General features: G+C 44.1%; 1 protein-coding gene across 1 annotated transcript in view; it reads left to right on the top strand.

Annotated features, from left to right (window-relative positions):
- LOC146667451 (glycine receptor subunit beta-like) overlaps positions 1-21808 on the top strand; it is a 76695-nt gene extending 54887 nt beyond the window's left edge. Inside the window, exons 9-11 of the mRNA XM_085409156.1 lie at positions 141-289; positions 14630-14788; positions 18549-21808. Coding sequence (XP_085265282.1) covers positions 141-289; positions 14630-14788; positions 18549-18842 — 602 coding nt within the window. The 3' untranslated portion in view covers positions 18843-21808. The remainder of the gene's footprint in view (positions 1-140; positions 290-14629; positions 14789-18548) is intronic.
- Positions 21809-22934: the final 1126 nt, after the last annotated feature.

Below are 22934 nucleotides of genomic sequence, written 5' to 3'. Positions count from 1 at the left end.
TATAATGATCACTACTTTTAAAATTGAATCTCCTCTTTTTGATGTATCCAAGCAGAATTAAATGATCAGAAATCTCAATTACCTGGAAATGATTATTATAAAATGGTAAAATTAACATGTTAACGTCTGTGCTTTTCTAGGTATTTTGTCAGTGCTTTCGCTATCCAGTGAGAGCATGTCCTTGGCTTCAGAGCTACCAAAGGTTTCCTATGTAAAGGCTATTGATATTTGGCTCATTGCCTGTCTGCTCTTTGGTTTTTCATCCCTGGTGGAATATGCTGTAGTCCAGGTCAGTTCTTGCAAACAACCACTCACACTGTACTGTAAAATACATCTTGCTATATATAAAATATCTGTGTACACATAGCTTAGTTGGAAAACCTACTTGGGGAACAAGCCTTGGGACAAGATAACAATAACTGCATCAGCAATTCAACAAAATATTTGCATACTATTTTGCAGTGTAGAGGTTTCTGTCAGAGTTTAGGGTCCAGATGCAGATGTGCAGAGATGGAATTCTAAACAAAAAGCAAGCGTTTATTTTGGCTGCCGTTTGCTGTTTTTGCATATTTCTCCATCTCTGAGTGAAGTCCCCTCACAGTCTTTTGAGATGCAGCACCAGGCTTATAGCCTGGTTTATAGCTTGGTGCTGCAGCACACACACTGTCTATTAAACCGACCAGAATCTGTTTGTGCGTTTGCAGTTGGAGACTATCCCAGTTGCCATTGGTGAAGAGACAGGGTATACCTGGACAGATCACCAGTCTCTAGGCTATAATAAAAATGAAATGTTTATTACTTAAATTCAAAAATAGTACCTAGAACTTTTCATTCATGTTTCCCATGGAAATAAGTTGACAGAACTTAAAAGGAATCCTAGTAATGGTCAACAGTGGCTAACACAGAGCACTGCAGTCAAGCGAGCCGACATCAATTTTCTTACACTGACTGCACTAAGCTTTACAGTAGCGCTTCTTCTTTGTTGCTGATTGAAAACACAGGCGCAAGCACACACACACACACACACACACACACACACACACACATACAAATGAACACATTCACTTTTTTTCTCTTCAGGAAATTAAGAGAAATTAAGCTCCTGCACCATTGTTTTCCTGATTGGGTGTTCATTTATTCTTCTTTTCAGTTTGGGTGGCAATGTTATTCTTCCTTCAGCTACTCTACATCTCTGTCAAGGTTGATTTCTATCGGCAGCAATATCCCACAGAAAATAAAGGACAATTATGCTCGACTTCAAATTCTCATCAGATTCCTCTTCTTGGACATCTCATCGCAATCCACTGCACAAACATAAGGACATTTCTGTTCAAATTCAATATAATATTACATAAAAATTTATCTGTGATTGTGGACATGAAATTGCCAGTTGACTCTTCCTCTGGGTTACCTTCTCTACATGTCTGCCAACAGGCTTATTTTAATAAATAAAAATGTACATAAACAATCATCTTCAATAGTTGACATGAAATTCAGTGGAAGAATGCTTGTAAATCCCTCCCTCTTTGGGATTTGCTGACCATAACCCATCTATTAGACTGTCTTTTAATCAATTTTAACTTTGGTTTTATCGTTCTTCTATTGAGTCTGTTTTATCTCTTTGTTTGGTGGCATGGTTTGGTCAGACCTCTGTCACAGAGAAAAACTCACTAAATCAGATTTTGCCTCTCTGTACTCTAAACAGGTACAGAGGGTGGCTTTATCAGTTCTTTATAATGGTTCCCATTCTCTACGGGGTGAATATCAGTGTCTTCCCTCTGGACGGAGGTTTCTAGTTACAAGATGCAGGACAAAGCATTATAAAAACAGCTTTGTCCCTGCTGCTCTCACTAAACCTAATAAGAACTGTTTTTGGTTTGAGTCATCTTGTCTATTTACCAAATATGTGTCTGTCAGGATTAAATACGTGTGTGTGTTTTGTGAAGGGATGCCATATGCTATCTTTTTTTCTGTAAAACAAATTTACCTAAAGGTATAAATACAGTAACCTTGAACCTTGGAGGGGCTGAACTGCTGATCTTTAATAATAATATGATTAATAATAATAATAATAATACATTTTATTTGAATGTGCCTTTCAGAACATTACATACATTTTTAACACAATGTTATCACATTCCTTTGATGTGATGTGATCATATTGCGTTGACTGTATTGAGCAAAATTGTCCTTTAATTTTTGTGGAATATTGCAGCCAATAGAGATTAAACTTGGCACAGATTTACAGCAGTTGGATGACAGTAAGAATGTGTTGAAAGTTTCAGGTCAACTTTCAAGGATAATTTTTAATTTATTTTCGAATGTGCCTATGTGCTGTGTCTCAGTCCAGCTCTGTCCAGCGATTGATAGGATTTCAGCCACTTCTATCTGCCAGTGGTACATGCAGGGCCCGATCCTTCCATCATAATTCTTCTCCCTGCCTCCTCTTCTTTCTCAGGTTTCTGATGCCTGAGGTATTCACTAAGTACATGATCAGTTGTGGCTGTCTTTCTGATGTATTCATGGTTCTTTATTGTTTTTTCCTGAATTTTTTTTTTGCTTTTATTTTTTGTGGCACTCGGGCCTCTACAGCCGAAGGTTTTGTTGTCTTGATGTCAGTGGCGTCACCTCCTTTGGCCAGCTGATTATACCAACCGGCAGGGTGTAGGCGGTGATTACCTGGATCTTTTTCTCCCCATTCAGCTGACTCCTCAGCACCTACCTTCTCTCTGCAGGTATTTGCTGGTTGCGGTTTTCCTAGTGGCTTCTTCATGGTTTCCATTTGCCTGTGGGATTCCAAAGTACTTGTAGCCGTCCTCAATGTCTGCCTTCTGCTAGTGCAATCCCCACAGTTCTGACTACCTTCCCTCTCTGCTTCTCCGAATGACATTTAGCTGTTGTTGCTTTATATCCTCGTGGTGTGGATGAGTGAATCGATGTCTCGTTCACCCCTGGCATACAACTTGATGTCATCCATTTAGAGGAATTGGCTAACAGTTGCTCCATTCCACTGTCAGTATCCATATTCAATCTTGTTAAAGGTATGGGTGATGGGTTTCATGCCTATGAAGAACAGCAGTTGGGACAGAGCATCTCCTTGGTACTTGATGGTGACTTGTTCAGTTGTCTTGAATTTGGCCTATAGGTTATAGCATTGTTGTTCAAATTACAAGGACATGGATGTGAACAGCTGTCTCCCTCAGGATAACCCTGGTTTGGGCCGTACAGTTTTATACTACAACAATAACAAGTACTATTATGGGTATCTTCTTCCGGAAGCAACGTGGCAGTCCTGTTGTCTCCTTATGAGTCTTCACTCTGTCCCCACCTCCTATCTGCTCCTTTTTCCTGGAATCACAAAGACAGACACAAAAACACCTCCCTGCCTAGCGCTGATCATTTTAATATTACTAATTCTACATGTCTAGTTCAGGACATTCTGTTCAGACTCCCTTCGGTCCAGAGAATATCCTTCTAACATTATCAAGTGTGATGTGTAAGCATGTTGCAAAACCCTCTGCGCTAAGTCAACTCTTCAATATTTCAGTCCAGACATGCCGCTGGATGAAGCTTTTGACCTTCAAACATGGAGCGCTAACTTGTTTATGAGCACACTGCATTGTGTATATAAAAACAATAAAACCAGCTTTGTTTAATCATTTTAAACCCTAACACTCTTTCTTTTTTACCAATTCCTTATGTGCCTGATCCTCTTAGCTGCTATGCGGCCTGACAGGAGCTTCCGTGTTGTGCTTTGGCAGGTTATCATTCCCTTCTGGGGATCCTTGGGGATCAGGACTGTCTGGCCTTCTGTCCTATTCTGGGTGTTTCTTATCTATTAGCAGCTAGTTCATTTGTACTGGAAGCTGCTTATGGAGTGCAGTTAGCTTCTTTAGCCAATAGGTGTGAATATATGACACGTGAAGGTCTGCCACTGTGACGGTTACTGGATCCTGTTCAAGGTGGTGCTGTGGTCCTAGCTTCCCTATCTACTGAGCATTGTTGTTATGAGCCCCATCCTTGATAATACTAATATTAATAATAATTAATAATAATCATTATTAATAAATTGATTTGTATAGCACTTTTTAAAAGATAGGCTTGCAAAGTGCTTCACATTTTGAATAAAAGTCACACACTGCAGATAAGTATGCATGTTAAAACATACTGTCACACCTTCATTTCAGCCTACAGGCAATTATGGTCTATCCTTCAAACTCCACCATTAACCACCGTTACCTTCACCCTCCACATCTTGTCGAGCTCTTCTCTGAGCCCTTGGTATTCCTCAAGCTTCTCGTGTTCCCTCTTTCTGATGTTGCTGTCATTGATACCGCTACATCTATCACTACAGCCGTCTTCTTCTGTTTGTCTACCACCACTGTGTCTGGTTGGTTAGCCACCATCATTTTGTCCGTCTGTATCTGGAAGTCCCACAGGATCTTAGCTCGGTCATTCTCCACCACCCAGTCTCCCAGTTTGACCTTGGGACTTCCAGGCCATATTCGGCACAGATGTTTCTGTACACTATGCCGGCCACTTGGTTATGGCATTCCATGTATGCCCTGCCTGCTAGCATCTTGCACCCTGCTGTTATGTGCTGGATTGTCTCAGGGGCATCTTTACACAGCCTGCACCTGGGGTCTTGCCTGGTGTGATAGACCCCAGCCTCTATGGATCTTGTGCTCAAAGCTTGTTCCTGTGCTGCCATGATCAGTGCCTCTGTGCTGTCTTTCAGTCCAGCTTTGTCCAGCCTCTGATAGGATTTCTGGATATCAGCCACCTCTGCTATCTGCCAGTGGTACATACCGTGCAGGGGCCTGTCCTTCCATGATGGTGCCTCCTCTTCCTCCTCATTCTTGGGTTTCTGCAGCCTGAGGTATTCACTGAGCACACGGTCGGTTGGGGCCATCTTCCGGATGTATTCGTGGATGTTTGTTGTCTCATCCTGGACCATGGTGCTGACACTCACCAGTCCCTGGCCTCCTTCCTTAAACTTAGCGTACAGCCTCAGGGTGCTGGACTTGGGGTGAAACCCTCCATGCATGGTCAGGAGCTTTCTTGTCTTGATGTCAGTGGCTTCTATCTCCTCCTTTGGCCAGCTCATTATCCCAGCAGTGGAGCAGTGTGATATGACCAAAAATATTTATCACGAAATACATTTGAAAATTTGCGATAACGATATAACTGATGATATAATTGGCACTAGACAAAACACTTTACATCTCCACAACTTTATTAGTGCAAAAAAAAAAAATCAATGTATTTTCACTTAAACAAGCAGCTGTTTTTTATGTGCATTAAAGTTATATAAAAATTTAACAGTGCAAATGCAAATTCCTTACTGACAGTTTAACCAAAAGGCATTTCCAGTGGAAATTGGCCGACATATCCTCAGCATAACCATTTATAATATCTACAAAACTTAAAAAGAGGTTATACACACACAATACGGTAATATTATGTTGAAGCACAGTACGCATCACTCCGCGAGGCTCCTGCCTATGATAGCTGTAATGCTCCGACAATCCATCAAGCGGTGTGGATTCATAGCTTAGCAAAGTTGCACTACAACATTTGACAGATTTTCGAGCGCCGTGTACCATATAAAATTGTCATGATCCTGGGTCCTTTTGACCCAGCGTTTTGTGTTTTCTCTTCGCGATTTTGGTTCTGTTCTCTAATTGGTGTTTACCCTGTTCCCCCCGTGTGTTCCTGTTTTATTGTGAAGGTCTGCGTCTTATGTGAGTGTTTTCAGTTTGCCTCCCTGGTCTCGTCATGTTAATCACTCCCAGCTGTGTCTCCCACCTGTGTGTAATCTCCCTGTGTTCTGAGTGTATTTAAGTTGTATTTTCTGTCTTAGTAATCGCTGGTTCGTCTGTGTTGTTTCCCCTTGGTCTCCCCGTATGTATTTCTCCGGACCTCCCTGCATCCTCATTCTGGTTTGTCTTATTAGTTTACCCAGTTTAGGTTTCCGGTTTCATGTTTTGTCGCCACCGCTGTTTGTACTTACACCCCTGTAAATAAACACTCACCTGCACCAGAGCTGCCGCCTTTTGGGTCCTTACTACAAATCCACACGGCTTGCCCCGCAAACCGTGACAGAACGAACCAGCCACCATGGACCCAGCGGCAGTCAATCCGTCCGAGGAGCTCCAGGATGACATCGGCTACAATGTGGAGATCCTCCTCGGGCTGTGGCTGGAGAATCCTCCGTACGAGCTTCGCCGCGCCGTGGAAGGTCGGCTACAATGTCTCTTTTCCGGCCTGCCATGGCTACTGAATTCACTTCCTCCGACCATACAGGCTTTTCTCCGGCACACACCTCACCTTCTCTCAGCCACTCCTGCCTCGCTGCCCGACTCGCCGGATGTGATCTTGCCCGGCCCGTCGGAGCCGTCTGCGGGGAGGAAACGCCGATCGCGCCGCAAGCGCGCCACCCCACAGCCGGACGTTCGGGCTTCTAAATCGCCGGCTGTGGTGAGTGAGGACTCTTTTTCATTTTCAGACTGCATAACTGTTCATTCAGGGGCTGCGTTTTGTGTGGCGGATGTCAACGCGAGCTGCTTATCGCCTGTGCAGCTACCGGCAGCTCGGTTAGCTCCCCCGCAGCCACTCTCAGCTCGGTTAGCTCCCCCGCAGCCACTCTCAGCTCGGTTAGCTCCCCCGCAGCCACTCTCAGCTCGGTTAGCTCCCCCGCAGCCATTCTCAGCTCAGTTAGCTCCCCCGCAGCCAGTGCTACTCTCAGCTCAGTCTCCTGTGCCTCCTTCAGCTCAGTCTCCTGTGTCCCCTTCAGCTCAGTCTCCAGTGTCCCCTTCAGTTCAGTCTCCAGTGTCCCCTTCAGTTCAGTCTCCAGTGTCCCCCTCAGTTCAGTCTCCAGTGCCACCCTCAGTTCAGTCTCCAGTGCCACCCTCAGTTCAGTCTCCAGTGCCGCCTGTAGCGCAGGCCCCAGTAGCTCCAGTGCCGCCTGTAGCGCAGGCCCCAGTAGCTCCAGTGCCCCCGCTACCCGTAGCTCTGGCTCCAGCAGTACCGGTTCCACTCATTCACTCCATGCAGGGAGAAAATTTAAGGTCCAGTCAGGGAGTTTCTCGCGCTTTAGCTGCTTCAGGCACCGTTCTGCACTCCAGGGCTTCCCCAGAGGCTAGGTCTCAGTCCCCAGCTGATTCTGGACCCCTGAAGATTAAGCAGCCCTCAGAGAACAACTCCGTGTCAGTGCTGTCTGAGCAGGGCCAGTGCTCAGCACAGCACCCATTGCCTTCATGTCTGCCAGAGGACTCCATGCCTGCTGGCTTTGTGATGGCTTCTACTGGAGGGTCCAAGGGGCCCGTCCAGCCTTCATCTCGTGTCTCCGCTGGAGGGTCCGAGGGACCGCTCCGGCCTTTGTTTCCTGTTTCCGCTGGAGGGTCCGAGGGACCGCTCCGGCCGTTGTCTCCAGTCTCCGCTGGGGGGCCCGAGGAGCCCGTTCAGCCACCTGTCTCAGCTGGAGGGCCCGAGGAGCCCGTCCAGCCACCTGCTGCAGCTTCATCATCATCCTCGCCGGCTGCAGCATCATCATCATCCTCGCCGGCTGCAGCATCATCATCATCCTCGCCGGCTGCAGCATCATCATCAGCCTCGTCTGGTCCAGCCTCATCATCAGCCTCGTCTGGTCCAGCCTCAGAGCCTTCAGCCTCGTCTGGTCCAGCCTCAGAGCCTTCAGCCTCGTCTGGTCCCCCCGAACTGTTTGGACTCCTGTGCTGTCGGCCCCCTGGCCGGCCCCCTGAACTGTTTTGGACTCCTGTGCTGTCGGCCCCCTGGACTCTTCTGTTTTGGGCTCTGTTTTTTCCTGTGTTCTGGTGTGCTTCGTTTCTTTTGGTTTTGGGCTCGTTTTTTGTTTTAGTCTTTTGGCCTTCTGGTGCTCCGGTTTTGTTTTGCTTCGAGCCCTCCTTCCTGGGCCCCCGCCGCCCGCCCTGGTCGGGTTGTTTTCTGTTTTTTCTGGCTGTTTTGTTTCTTGTTCGGCTGTCTGGAGCCAGCCTTTGAGGGGGGGTACTGTCATGATCCTGGGTCCTTTTGACCCAGCGTTTTGTGTTTTCTCTTCGCGATTTTGGTTCTGTTCTCTAATTGGTGTTTACCCTGTTCCCCCCGTGTGTTCCTGTTTTATTGTGAAGGTCTGCGTCTTATGTGAGTGTTTTCAGTTTGCCTCCCTGGTCTCGTCATGTTAATCACTCCCAGCTGTGTCTCCCACCTGTGTGTAATCTCCCTGTGTTCTGAGTGTATTTAAGTTGTATTTTCTGTCTTAGTAATCGCTGGTTCGTCTGTGTTGTTTCCCCTCGGTCTCCCCGTATGTATTTCTCCGGACCTCCCTGCATCCTCATTCTGGTTTGTCTTATTAGTTTACCCAGTTTAGGTTTCCGGTTTCATGTTTTGTTGCCACCGCTGTTTGTACTTACACCCCTGTAAATAAACACTCACCTGCACCAGAGCTGCCGCCTTTTGGGTCCTTACTACAAATCCACACGGCTTGCCCCGCAAACCGGTCCAGCCTCATCATCAGCAAATGCACGTTTTACCCATATTCTATCGCGATATTTCATTTTCTTATCGTTGCCCAACATTATAAGGGTATTACCGTGAACGGTATGATATGGCCCAGCCCTACCTAGCAGGGTACCTGATCACGGGCAGGGCGTAGGTGTTGATAGCCCGGATCTTGTTCTTACCATTCAGCTGACTTCTCAGGACTTGCCTGACCCTCTGCAGGTATTTGGTGGTTGCAGCTTTTCTAGCGACCTCTTCATGGTTCCCATTTACCTGTGGGATCCCCAGGTACTTGTAGCTGTCCTCTATGTCTGCAATGTTGCATTCTGGTAGTTTGATCCCCTCAGTTCTGACTACCTTCTCTCTCTTTGTTATCATCCAACTGTATTTCTCCAGTCTAGTCTTGCAGTCTCGGCTGACTACTTGGTCTACCAGTATCTGGTGTTTTGCACCTCTGGTATTCTTGCCAATCCCTTTCTGTGCCCCACTCATTGGGCTATTCATCTTAGCCGCTATGATGCCTGACAGGAGCTTCCACATGGTGCTGAGGCAGGTTATTGGTCCGTAGTTGGAGGGGACCTGGGGGTCCTTGAGGATCAGGACTGTCCGGCCTTTGGTTAGCCATTCTGGGTGTCTCTCGTCAACTAGTAGCTGGTTCATTTGTGCTGCCAGCCACTCGTGGACTGCAGTCAGCTTCTTTAGCCAGTAGGCGTGAACCATGTCAGTTCCTGGTGCTGTCCAGCTCTTCACACTGGAGACCCTTTCTTGGATGCCTGCCACGGTGATGATTATGGACCCTGTTGAGGGAGTTTACTGTGGTCTGCCCTCAGATCCACTTGCCACTGAGCATTACCGTTATGGGTTGCGTCCTTCTTCCATATCGTTAGCTTCATAGCATAAGTGCCTAAGTCATTGACTTAGTCAAATGACTTAGGCACTTATGCTATGAAGCTAACGATATGCTCTTCCAGTATTGTTCCCTCTCCAGCCTTGGTAGTGCTGTTCTCATAGGCTACGTTCACACTGCAGGTCTTAATGCTCAATTCAGATTTTTTGATCAAATCCAATTTTTTTGTCTGCTTGTTCACACTACAAATAAAATGTGACAGCAAACGCACTCTAGTGTGAACGCTCAAAGTGGCCCGCATGCGCAAAAGAAGATGTCACACACAACGCGCTCTGTTTAGACCCAGAGCAAACAGTATTGTTTGACTGATGGCCCTTAATATAAAGACTTCGGACTTTACGTTTCCCAATTTTTGCTTTAAGTTTTTTTCTTATTTACATAATAATGTAGATAACTTAATAATGATCCTTATTGCTGTTTTAGAGAGGAGCGGTGCTTCAAAGGATAGTTGCAGATTTCTGTCAGAATCTGCAGATTATACAGTACAAATAAAATGTTCACGTTTTCTTCCCAACAGTTTCACTAACATCTACACGGGATGGCCAGGAAGCGTTCACGATGTCTTCTCCGGCGCTTCTCCGGCGCTGATAATTGGCGTCTGTCTTGTGTCAGTGACGTAAAAGACAGATTCAATGCGACATGACCGTTCAAACAGCAGTCGCTTTCTAAAACATCGGATATGTATCGGATTCAGTACCACATACGAAAGTGACCCAGATCGGATTTGAAAATATCGGATTTGTGCTGTTCACACTGTCATACCATGATCAGATATGGGTCACATAGGGTCAAAAAAATTGGATTTGATGCGCTTTCGCCTGCAGTGTGAACGTAGCTATATTGTTCCCCTGCCACTGAGAGTACACCTTAGCTGGTTCTGTGGAGAACAGCTGGTTTATTCTCCTACCTTCGATCTCTCTAGTGTACCTCTTCAAGCGGCTGGCCAAGGCTGTGAGTTGTTTCCAAGGCCTCAGGTATGGACAGCTTGCTGTACTTCTTAGGCACCTTCTTTGTCTCACCTTTCTGCAGCTCTGATAGTTGGCTAACCTTCCGCCGTACATATATATATATATATATATATATATATATATATATATATATATATATATATATATATATATATATATATATATTAGGGGTGCAACGATATTCGTATCGATATTGAACCGTTCGATACAGTGCTTTCGGTTCGGTACGCATATGTATCGAACAATACAACATTTGTAATTTATTTTATCAATTTTCCTTCTGACGATGCTGTCTGTGTTGAGCGCTCAGTGAATCTGCGTTCGACTACTCCGCCTAGGCTGCACTGTCGAGCGCAGATCCACTGAGCGCTCAACACAGACAGCATAGTCAGAAGGAAGAGCGCAGGGCAAGCTAGCGAGACAGAAGTTAAGCTCTCCTTGCAACAGGCATTGAACCTCATTCAGATCTGGCGTTTGGAATTATTTTGGTTTTCATGTGACGTATGACCCTGAAGGTAAGCGAGTCATGGACTAAAGTAAAACAGTATGTTGGATGTGCCATGCAATGCTCAATTACATTGGTGTGAACTAGTGTGTTAGAGCAGTTAGCTCGTTAACGTGTTGGCTGTCTAGCCCCATGCACGGAGCGATCGGCGGTAGCTCGTTAACGGAGATTTGCCGTGTTGTGGCGTTAAGGTCATTTCAACGAGATTAACCTGAAAGCACTAGTGGGAACACAACGAATATGACTGCACATTTACGCCGACATCATCCTAGTGCAAAGACAAAAACAACAAGCATGCTACTAACTTTAGCCGAGTCATTTAGACAGCTGTTAGCACATGATTTTGCATTCTTTCAGAAATGTAGCTGGGTAATTATGTCATTGGCATCGGTGAGCCACTGTCAATATGTGACATATTGAAGTCGCGTTTGAATTTGCGCTTGTTTTTTTGCTTTCACTTTGCAATCGTGCGAACTGTGTATAGAGAGCGACAGCACTGATCTGTGAGTGATGATAATTTGTGCACCAATTCCTCTGACATCGTCTTATTAATCGTTAGCTTACTATGCAAACATGACAAGTGAAATCTCCCGCAGCAAGCTTAAACATGTGAGAGGTTGATCGCGCAGAGAATCGCTGAGCTTATGTGAGTGCGTGTGTAAAAGCATTTCAGTTCTGCTGAGCCAAATAAGACAGGTCGGGGTGAAGAAGTGACAGCCAAAGAAAAGCTTACCACAAAACGGAGAAGTTATGACAAATCAGACTATAAGGCAAAAAGAAAGTGCAGCTTTATGGTTTCATGGACAAAAGAATTTCTGTGGCTGCAATATGATGAGCTAAATAACCAGGGCTGCACATAAGTGGTCCGCAGGTGCGCATTCGCTGTCAAAATAAAAAACACGCACAAGGGTTAGGGTTAAATTTAAAAACTGTACTTTTGAGTTAAAATATATATTTATAATTTTAATAAATGACAAATTAAAAATGCATGAACATTTTTTTGTATCGAAAAAATATCGAACCGTGACACCAAAGTATCGAACCGAACCGAACCGTGAATTTTGTGTATCGTTGCACCCCTAATATATATATATAAACACCCAGCACGCCCCTGCGGGCGGTTTATCCTTCAAGCTCGGGTCCTCTACCAGAGGCCTGGGAGCTTGAGGGTCCTGCGCAGTATCTTAGCTGTTCCCAGGACTGCGCTCTTCTGGACAGAGATCTCCGATGTTATTCCCGGGATCTGCTGGAGCCACTCGCCTAGCTTGGGAGTCACCGCACCTAGTGCTCCGATTACCACGGGGACCACCGTTACCTTCACCCTCCACATCCTCTCGAGCTCTTCTCTGAGCCCTTGGTATTTCTCCAGCTTCTCGTGTTCCTTCTTCCTGATATTGCTGTCATTCGGAACCGCTACATCGATCACTACGGCCGTCTTCTTCTGTTTGTCTACCACCACTATGTCCGGTTGGTTAGCCACCACCATTTTGTCCGTCTGTATCTGGAAGTCCCACAGGATCTTAGCTCGGTCATTCTCCACCACCCTTGGGGGCATCTCCCATTTTGACCTCGGGACTTCCAGGTTATACTCGGCACAGATGTTCCTGTACACTATGCCGGCCACTTGGTTATGGCGTTCCATGTATGCCTTGCCTGCTAGCATCTTGCACCCTGCTGTTATGTGCTGGATTGTCTCTGGGGCATCTTTACACAGCCTGCACCTGGGGTCTTGCCTGGTGTGATAGACCCCAGCCTCTATGGATCTTGTACTCAGAGCTTGTTCTTGTGCTGCCATGATTAGTGCCTCTGTGCTGTCTTTCAGTCCAGCTTTGTCCAGCCACTGGTAGGATTTCTGGATATCAGCCACCTCCTCTATCTGCCGGTGGTACATACCGTGCAGGGGCCTGTCCTTCCATGATGGTTCCTCGTCTCCCTCCTCTTTCTTGGGTTTCTGCTGCCTGAGGTATTCACTGAGCACTCGGTCAGTTGGGGCCATCTTCCCAATGTATTCTTGGATGTTCCTTGTCTCATCCTGGACTGTGGTGCTGACACTCACCAGTCCCCGGCCCCCTTCCTTCCGCTTAGCGTACAGCCTCAGGGTGCTGGACTTGGGGTGAAACCCTCCATGCATGGTCAGGAGCTTTCTTGTCTTTATGTCAGTGGCTTCTATCTCCTCCTTTGGCCAGCCTATTACCCCAGCAGGGTACCTGATCACGGGCAGGGCGTACGTGTTGATGGCCCGGATCTTGTTCTTACCATTCAGCTGACTCCTCAGGACTTGCCTGACCCTCTGCAGGTACTTGGTGGTTGCAGCCTTTCTAGCGGCCTCTTCATGGTTCCCATTTGCCTGCGGGATCCCCAGGTACTTGTAACTGTCCTCTATGTCTGCAATGTTGCCTTCTGGTAGTTCAATCCCCTCAGTTCTGACTACCTTCCCTCTCTTTGTTACCATCCGACTACACTTCTCCAGTCCGAACGACATTCCAATGTCATTGCTGTATAGCCTGGTAGTGTGGATCAGTGAATCGATGTCTCGTTCACTCTTGGCATACAGCTTGATGTCATCCATGTACAGGAGGTGGCTGACAACTGCTCCGTTCCATAGTCGGTATCCGTAGCCAGTCTTGTTAATGATCTCACTGAGGGGGTTCAGGCCTATGCAGAACAGCAGTGGGGACAGAGCATCTCCTTGGTAGATCCCGCACTTGATGGTAACTTGTGCTATGGGCTTGGAGTTGGCCTCTAGTGTTGTACGCCACATCCCCATTGAGTTCCTGATGAAGGCTCTTAGGGTCCCATTGATCTTGTACAATTCTAGGCATTCCAGTATCCAGCTGTGGGGCATTGAGTCATAGGCCTTCTTGTAATCAATCCAGGCAGTGCACAGGTTGGTCAGTCTGGTCTTGCAGTCTTGGCTGATTGTTCTGTCTACCAGTAGCTGGTGTTTTGCACCTCTGGTATTCTTGCCAATTCCTTTCTGTGTCCCGCTCATGTATTGACCCATGTGCCTGTTCATCTTAGCCGATATGATGCCTGACAGGAGCTTCCATGTAGTACTGAGGCAGGTTATTGGTCGGTAGTTGGAGGGGACCGGTCCCTTCTTGGGGTCCTTGGGGATCAGGACCGTCCGGCCTTCAGTTAGCCATTCCGGGTGTCTCTCGTTAACTAGCAGCTGGTTCATTTGTGCTGCCAGACGCTCGTGGAGTGCAGTCAGCTTCTTCAGCCAGTAGGTGTGAACCATGTCGGGCCCTGGTGCTGTCCAACTCTTCATACTGGAGACCCTTTCTTGGATATCTGCCACTGTGATGGTTACTGGACCCTGTTCAGGGAGGTCGCTGTGGTCTGCCCTCAGATCCACTAGCCACTGAGCATTGCCGTTATGGGTTGCATCCTTCTCCCATATGCTCTTCCAGTATTGCTCCGTCTCCAGCCTTGGTGGTGCTGTTCTCTTATATATATATATATATATATATATATATATATGTATATGTGTGTGTGTGTGTGTATGTATATATGCACATTCAATTCAATTTTGTTATCTACAAATTTGTAGATATGATTTTCTCAAGTCAGACATTTGAGTTTGATTAGTTGGCATGATTTATATGTCAAGCGTTGAAATAAAAAGATTCCTTAATATATAGAGAACCCTAAAAACCTTTCAATTTTCTCTCCTTTCTTGTCTCTATTTCTCTTTTCTGTGCCTCACTCCTTTTTACTTTTGTTATAAAGGTGATGCTGAACAGTCCTAAACGGATCGAAGAGGAGAAAGCCAAAATGGCCACAAAAGAAAAAGCTTTGAAGGAGAAAGAAGGAAAGAAGCCTTTAACTAAACCTAACAACACCATCAATGGCACTGGTGGAACACCAATGCACGTCAACACTCTGCAGGTGATCACAACTTGGGTAACTGACTTCTAAAATCTGTAACTATAGTGTATTTTACATTGTTTGTCATAAGTGCACATCTATCCTTAAAAATCAATACAAGAAAAAAAGAAAATTTTTGAGTCTAATAAAGAAAAATATGTCCAGGTCAATACTTAAATTGTCTAATGCATATAAAGGAAATGGCAGGTCAAGATCACCTCAGGCTTCATGCATGCAGCAGTGAGTGAAAAGAATACTAAAAGTATGGATGTGCACAAAAAGCAAAAAATGATCCAGGAATTTTTTTGATTTATAAAGCAATACATGAGCATATATATATATATATATATATATATATATATATATATATATATATATATATATATATATATAGCGATTAGACATCATAGGATAACTGGATATACCACACTAATGAGAATGCATGGTTACTTTGTAACCCTGGGATTCAGAGTAAAAGACTACAGTGGCTTGCAAAAGTATTCGGCCCCCTTGAACTTCTCCACATTTTGTCACATTACAGCCACAAATATGAATCAATTTTACTGGAATTCCACATGAAAGACCAACACAAAGTGGTGCACACGTGAGAAGTGGAAGATTTTTTACAAATAAATAACTGAAAAGTGGGGTGTGCGTAATTATTCAGCCCCCTTTGGTCTGAGTGCAGACAGTTGCCCATAGACATTGCCTGATGAGTGCTAATGACTAAATAGAGTGCACCTCTGTGTAATCTACTGTCAGTACAAATACAGCTGCTCTGTGACAGCCTCAGAGGTTGTCTAAGAAAATACTGGGAGCAACAACACTATGAAGTCCAAAGAACACACCAGACGGGTCAGGGATAAAGTTATTGAGAAATTTAAAGCAGGCTTAGGCTACAAAAAGATTTCCGAAGACTTGAACATCCCACGGAGCACTGTTCAAGCGATCATTCAGAAATGGAAGGAGTATGGCACAACTGTAAACCTACCAAGACAAGGCCATCCACCTAAACTCACAGGCCGAACAAGGAGAGGGCTGATCAGAAATGCAGCCAAGAGGCCCATGGTGACTCTAGACGAGCTGCAGAGATCTACAGCTCAGGTGGGGGAATCTGTCCATAGGACAACTATTAGTCGTGCACTGCACAAAGTTGGCCTTTATGGAAGACTGGCAAGAACAAAGCCATTGTTAACAGAAAACCATAAGAAGTCCCATTTGCAGTTTGCCACAAGTCATGTGGAGGACACAGCAAACATGTGGAAGAAGGTGCTCTGGTCAGATGAGACCAAAATGGAACTTTTTGGCTAAAATGCAAAACGCTATGTGTGGCGGAAAACTAACACTGCACATCACTCTGAACGCATCATCCCCAGAGCACACCCTTGGCTAGGCAAGGGTCTGCCCAAGACCCCACGTTAAGCAAACAAGAGCTTTTCCATCTTCCTAATTGTCTGAATGCACCTGCTATACACTGTGAAGACCCAGGGAGCAGCCTAGCATAGAGCTACGTTATGGTCCGACCCAAGAGGGAAGTAACCACAGCCCGAGCTAAATGGGAATACGCTAAAGCCCACCAAGAACCAGGTTCCATGGGGGAACTGGGCATCCAGGTCTACAAGTTGAAAGTCACTGGGAACCGCTAAGAAACGTCAAGATTAGGATGGAGTCAGTCCCATAAGTGCTGGGGGACCAATACGAACTGCCTTGATTGCTGCCACCACACCTCCCATTGTAACTGTAACTGCAGACTTGCCCACATCCAGCTGGGATTGCAGGAACCGCAGAGTGGTGTAAAATATGGCCTCGTGGGGGTCCAACTGGTGGACTGCACACCAGGAGGCAACAGTCTTCAGTAGTAGGAGTAGGCAGCTCTAGTGGATGGTGCACAAAACTCCTGCAGAGTTTGCACCACTGGCTCAGGCAGCCCTAGGGCACAGAGCCTCTCTCTCTAAAGGGTCGGGCCATCTGCCTGAGCCCTGCAGGGAAGAGATGGATGGTCCTGCTCTTATGAGACTGGAGGTCCTTTTGGACAGGAAGCACCCATGCGGTCCAGTTCAGGAGCGGTGGGATTGCTGAAAACCATGGCATGTGAGGCCAAGAGGAGCCACCAGGATCCACTTCCTCTCTTCGTTCTGGACCTTTTTTCTGATATTTTTCTGAGTACATAAACCACTGACCGCAGACAATACCCCAGTAAGGTCCCCAATGCCACAGCAAGGTTTCACTGAGCGTGTCATGACCCCTTGACCAATGTGCCAATAAGCCTGGATGCCCTCCCAATATTGTGGCCCAACTCTGTTCTCTGGGAACTAGCTACTGGCTAAATACAAGACAAGTTGTATTTATCAGGGGAGAAGCACAGTCTCCAGTCAACGGCTCCCCTGGAGCTAGGGCTAGAGAGGAGCTGCTAAGAGGCTAATCTGAAATAAGCCACAATCAGGGGGAGGTAGAGACACCTACCTAGGCCCTGCTCCCCCCTCACACGTGAGGCAGCCACTTTCCCAACTGCCCTAGGCATATCAGAAAGTGGAGGGCCAGTGCACTTTTCCCCAAAAAACAAGAATGGGTCTCTCCAGTTTATGCAGGCAAGACAGAACAGTCTATGAATGACTGAGGACTTTCTCTGGCCAGCATAGCATGCTTGCTTATCGCTTAAAGGCAGCACATAATAGCAGAAATAGCACTTAATGTCTAACTTCACGGCACCATGAGGAATACACTGAGCTCTCTCTGCAGCCTGGAGACAAAACTCTCACTTGCTGGTCTGACAGTTTCAGACCTGAACCCGTGAGACCACAGGAAATACGCCAGAAGGATTACAGCAGGACACAGCGACACTGAGTGGGCAACTCATTAGACTGCGATAAATAGACTAGAGATAACTTCAGTCCAGCACTTGACCAGTATGCATTGCCAATTTCCATTTTGAAAATGTTCCTTTTGATGGATCAGATTTTCTGTAGTAGTGCACAAATTCTCCTCTTAAGTTTGTTGTAATAAATCCCAACTTACTTGGGAAGTGGTATATGCCTCTTCAGGTCTGGTTTTCTATGTCTATGTTTATTCATGAGACCCCTGGTCTTATTTCTCGAACGCTGTTTTTGAAAACTGTTTTCACACATGAATTATGGACACCTGGAGGAGAATCTGGACATGAACATTGTCTTAAGCCAAGTTTTGTCACTTGCTGCATATGCGTAACAGAGCATTCTATGCATTTAATGCATTCTCACTACTGCAAACGTTCTATTTGGTTTTAATAAAAGGTGGTGATTGCTCTATTTTCGCATTAGCTCATTCAGATATTATATGGACTCTATATATGGGAATTGATTAATTGTTGTCTAAGCCAACCAATTTGATTCTCATTCAAATGTTTAGAAAAGTTAAAGACTGTGCTACATGTGTGAAAATAGCTGAAAGGCTCCATGTAACACCCTAGAGGGAAATTTCATTTCAAATCATCAAATTTTTAGAACATTTTAATTCATTAATTCAAACAATGCCAGAGATTTCAGTGTGCAACAAAATGGCCTGAAACTGGCCATTTTTCAAAGAAAAAAAATATCTTGATAAGTATTTTGAAATATAAAGATAAAACCCCACCGCACTCATTATATATGTTATGTATGTGTCATAAATTTTTTATGCAAATGAGAGACTATTTAGCAAAAGGCCTGTCTCTGTTTGAGATGGAATGACTTAATAGCAATATCTGTTTTATAAGAGCAAAAAGAAATCTATTAATGTTGTTCAGTCAGCATGTGTCTTTTACCAGGTCGTTGAAACCCGCTGTAAGAAAGTTTGCACTTCGAAGTCTGACCTTCGCTCCAGTGACTTCAGCATCGTGGGATCTTTACCTCGAGACTTTGAACTTTCTAACTTTGACTGTTATGGTAAACCAGTTGAAGTTACAGGGGCCCTCAAATCCCAAAACAAAGCCAACAAGAAACCACCACCACCTAAACCTGTCATACCGGCAGCTGCTAAGCGCATTGATCTTTATGCAAGAGCCCTTTTTCCCTTCTCTTTCCTCTTCTTCAATGTTGTCTACTGGTCAATCTATCTGTAAGAGGAAGAAGAAGAAAGTGATTTGTATCTTGGGTACAGAGCGGACAGTGCTGACATTAAAAGTACACTTTTCTTTGATAAATCATATAGTAAATTTATATATAGGTCATTCCATTAAAAAAAAATCTGTTTAATCAGATAAAAGTTCCCACCTTACTCTGTCAGAAACAGCTTTCATGTACAATATTTTTAGTATTTTCAAGGAAGCAATGAATAATATTACCTTCATCCTGTCAATATTTTCCAAGGTACATGGATGCTTGAAATTTCATTTGTAAGTGTCAACTCAACCTATGGGTTAGATATCGGGTTAAAGCAAGTTATATCATGGAAGGTCTCCTTTTTACCTACATTTTCAACCTGTTCACATCTGCTATACAGGTATACAACACAAAAACTGGTGGGTTGTTTGTTTGTTTGGTTTTTTTAACAATGGATATGTGCCATAAAACAAGCTATTGCAGAAATCCACCATATGTGATGAAATTAGAAATGCCTGCAACTAGAACATGTTTCCAACAAACTAACAGTAATCTCTGAGCAGTCTTACTCGTTCAGCAGTGTTGATGCTCCAAGGAAACCATGCCTATCACAGCTTTATTCCAGTCGATCAAAACAGACTGGAAACTGTCAGTTTGTCTGGTGTCAAAAATACAACCATTATGAAGGCTGGATTTATTATTGCCAGAAGTTCCTACACAAGATTGCACGTTGTTGCTAACTAACAACTCTTTTTTTCTGTTTAGAGCCATGTTTGCAAAGCTGCAAAAACCAGTGTGGTTCCCGGGTATAACTGCAAATTTTCACAAATATAAAACTTAGCGTCCTATTGCTTGAGTTCCCTTAAAGCCTGTATATTAAGTAGGCACTGCATGTTTGTCTTTGTGTAATACAGGACATTGTGCTAGTTATAACCTAAATTATGCAGTTTAAAATATAACTGTATCCTGTGCATTAGAAATAAATGCTTTTTATTGAGGGTAACATTACTGGTCACACTTCATGCTAAAGGTATAGTATTCTAGAGTGGCCAATGTGGATGAGAATCGAGAAAAAGAAGGTTCTCTACAAGAACCGGTTCCTAGTAGTCCAATTCCTTGGAATTGTTAGTCTGCCTGCCTGTCAATCCCGCTTATCAGTTCTGGCATGTATTCTACAATTAGCTGATTTCAGTTATGGAGGAGCAAATTGTAGGGCAGTTTCCAGCGTGGATACGAACATAATTTTTATTTTTATTGCAAAAAAAGGAAGTGCAAACTGCATCCAGGACAGAACAGGTTGTTGCTAATATAACAGCATGCAAATGCTAAGCTATCCAAGATCCCAGAGCGATGCTAAGCTGAGTGAATGCTGATCCCAGCCCATGGCTGAGCCATCACTTGTGAGCTGCCGTGAAGCCAGCTGCCACTGAACTTCATCCAGTAACAAACAGATGAGCAGTTAGGCTGCAGGCTTCGTTTCTACCTGTTTTTATTTATATATTTATATTTATTTATATATTTATATAGCCCAAAATCACAACAATCTGTTCATGTTTCTGAAGTAGAATCAACATGGAGATCACTTAAAAGTCTCTTTGTGCTTGTTTTCAATTTTTTTGTGCTGTAGGCTTTGTGTTCATACCTAAATACTAAGAGAAATATTATATGTGTCCTCATTAGGGCAGGGATTTGTGTTGATGTGTGGGACTGTAAATTCAGGTTTATATTGGCAAATGGTAATTATGAGACAATATGTTTTCGTTCATTTGACCGAGAAATGCAGTTATAATGTAACAAATAGTGTAACAAAGTACTTCCTCCTCCTTTTGAGTAATGACCCCTGATCGTAACAAAGAGTGGAAATACCTCCAACATCCACAAATATTTGACCCACCGGATGTAATTAATTTGCATGAAAGTAATGTCTTTGACATGGTGCTTAGAGATGTTGGTGACTCTGAAAATGAGAATGGATACGGGAATCGAATCGATAAGTGAAATCAATCATGAAATCCCATCCCTAGTGGCGAATAATAAATAAAATAAATTCCATGATGAAAATATAATCCAAAGGGAATAAAAAATGTAAAAATATTCTTCTGCAATTTCCCTGTTGTTTCAAGTTTGACAGTAGAAGCATGATTAAATTTATTTATATTATAACAGTCTTAATTTAGACATTTTATTGGCACCATATTGAAAAAAAAGAAACATTTTAATGTTTTTAATTAGATGCCGTGTTTTCATATTAAGGTAAAAAAAATCCAAGTCATATTAGATTCACGGCCTTTTTTTCATCACTGCGTCAGCGCAACAGAGCCAGACTGGAAGGCTGACACTTGTTACTAAGACTAATCTTTTTAGTGGTTGTGATTGTGGAAGTCCTGTGATCCTTGTGCTTTTAGATCTTACTGCAGCGTTTGATACTCTTGACCACAATATTCTTACCTCTCGTTTGGAACACCTGGTTGGCACCAAAGGTGCAGCACTGGATTGGCTTCGTTCATATTTGAGTGGCAGAACGTTTAGTGTTAAAGTTGAAAATTTGGAGTCCACCTCAGCCCCCCTTCCTTGTAGGGTGCCTCAGGGCTCAATCCTTGGCCCTCTTCTTTTTTCATTATACCTGGTCCCTTTGGGGTCTATTTTTAGAAAACACAAAATATCCTTTCACTGCTAGGCAGGCAACAGCCAAATTTATTTGCCTTTAGCACCAAATGGCCCAGGCTCCATCCAAATCCTTTTGAACGGCCTTGAAGATGTCAAAGCTTGGATGGCTCTGAACTTTTTGAATTGCAATGAGAGTAAAACGGAGGTGATTGTATTTAGACCTAATAATATTTCATGCAACCCGCTTAGAAATTGTGGTTGGCTAGGGTTTTATATCAAACAGCATGTGACAAATTTGGGAGTCATTATGGACTCAGATTTTAAATTGAACAAACATATTAGTTCTGTGTTGCAACAAAGCTTTTTCCAGTTGAGGCAAATAGCAAAGCTGAAGCCAGTTTTGTCAAAATGTGACATGGAGAAGGTAATACATGCCTTTATTTCAACATGGCTTGACTACTGTAATGCACTTTATGTTGGAGTCAGCCAAGGGTCTCTTGCACGTCTTCAGCTCATTCAAAATGCTGCTGCCCGCCTCTTGACTGGTACCCACAGGCATGAACATGTAATACCTATCCTGTCCTCTCTTCATTGACTTCCTGTTCATGACAGATTACTTTCAAAGTCCTAACGCTGGTTTATAAATGCCTTAATGGTCTTGCTCCCCCATACCTTTCCAAGTTGCTTCAGCCTTATATTCCTTCGCAGACCCTTAGATCAGCTGACCAGCTGCTGTTGGTTGTCCCAAAATCTAGGCTAAAACATAGAGGAAAACGAGCCTTTTCAATTATGGTCCCCAAGCTTTGGAATACGCTCCCTTTAAATATTAGACAGGCATCTTCGTTTCCTGTTTTTAAGTTGCTTTTGAAAACACACCTTTTTTCGATATTATGTGTATTATTATGTTTTTATGTGAGTGTCAGTGGTTTTATCTTGTGTTTTACCCTTTTGTTTCTGTTCAGCACTTTGGGCAAACCTTTCGTTTTTAAATGTGCTATATAAACAAATTGGATTTGGATTAAAATACACTGCTCAAAAGAACACGTTTTAATCAGAGTATAGCATCAAGTCACTTAAACTTCTGGGAAATGGATCTGGTCATTTAAATAGCAGCAAGGGTTTTTAATCACTATCATCTGCTTTGGTATTTATGAAAGTGAACCTGTTACCTAAAATTCCATTACCTTACATAAAATTTAACTTGGTACTGGGTACAGGGGGTAATCTACTAGTCGGACGATTGGTGTTTCGATTCCTGGCTGCACCATGTGTATGCCAAAGTGAGGAAGAAGAAACACTTCTATCATGGGAAGCTCCCAGCAGCCCAGGGCTATTGCAGTAAAACTAAGTGAGGATCAGAGTCACCTGATTCAGCCTTAACTATATGCTATATGGTAGAGAGGGTGTCTTTCTCCCAAATCCGAACTGGAAGCTGGTTCCACAGAAAAGGGGCCTGGAAAGTGAAAGGCACTGTCTCCCATTTTACTACCCTAGTAGTCAAAGGT

This window comes from Rhamphochromis longiceps, linkage group LG6 (assembly GCF_057381845.1).
Source record: "Rhamphochromis longiceps isolate RC_006_pf linkage group LG6, R_longiceps_female_GT1.1, whole genome shotgun sequence".
Taxonomy (NCBI): Eukaryota; Metazoa; Chordata; class Actinopteri; order Cichliformes; family Cichlidae; genus Rhamphochromis; species Rhamphochromis longiceps.
Note: the sequence above shows the minus strand (reverse complement) of the source record. Positions and strands in the feature narration are given on the sequence as shown.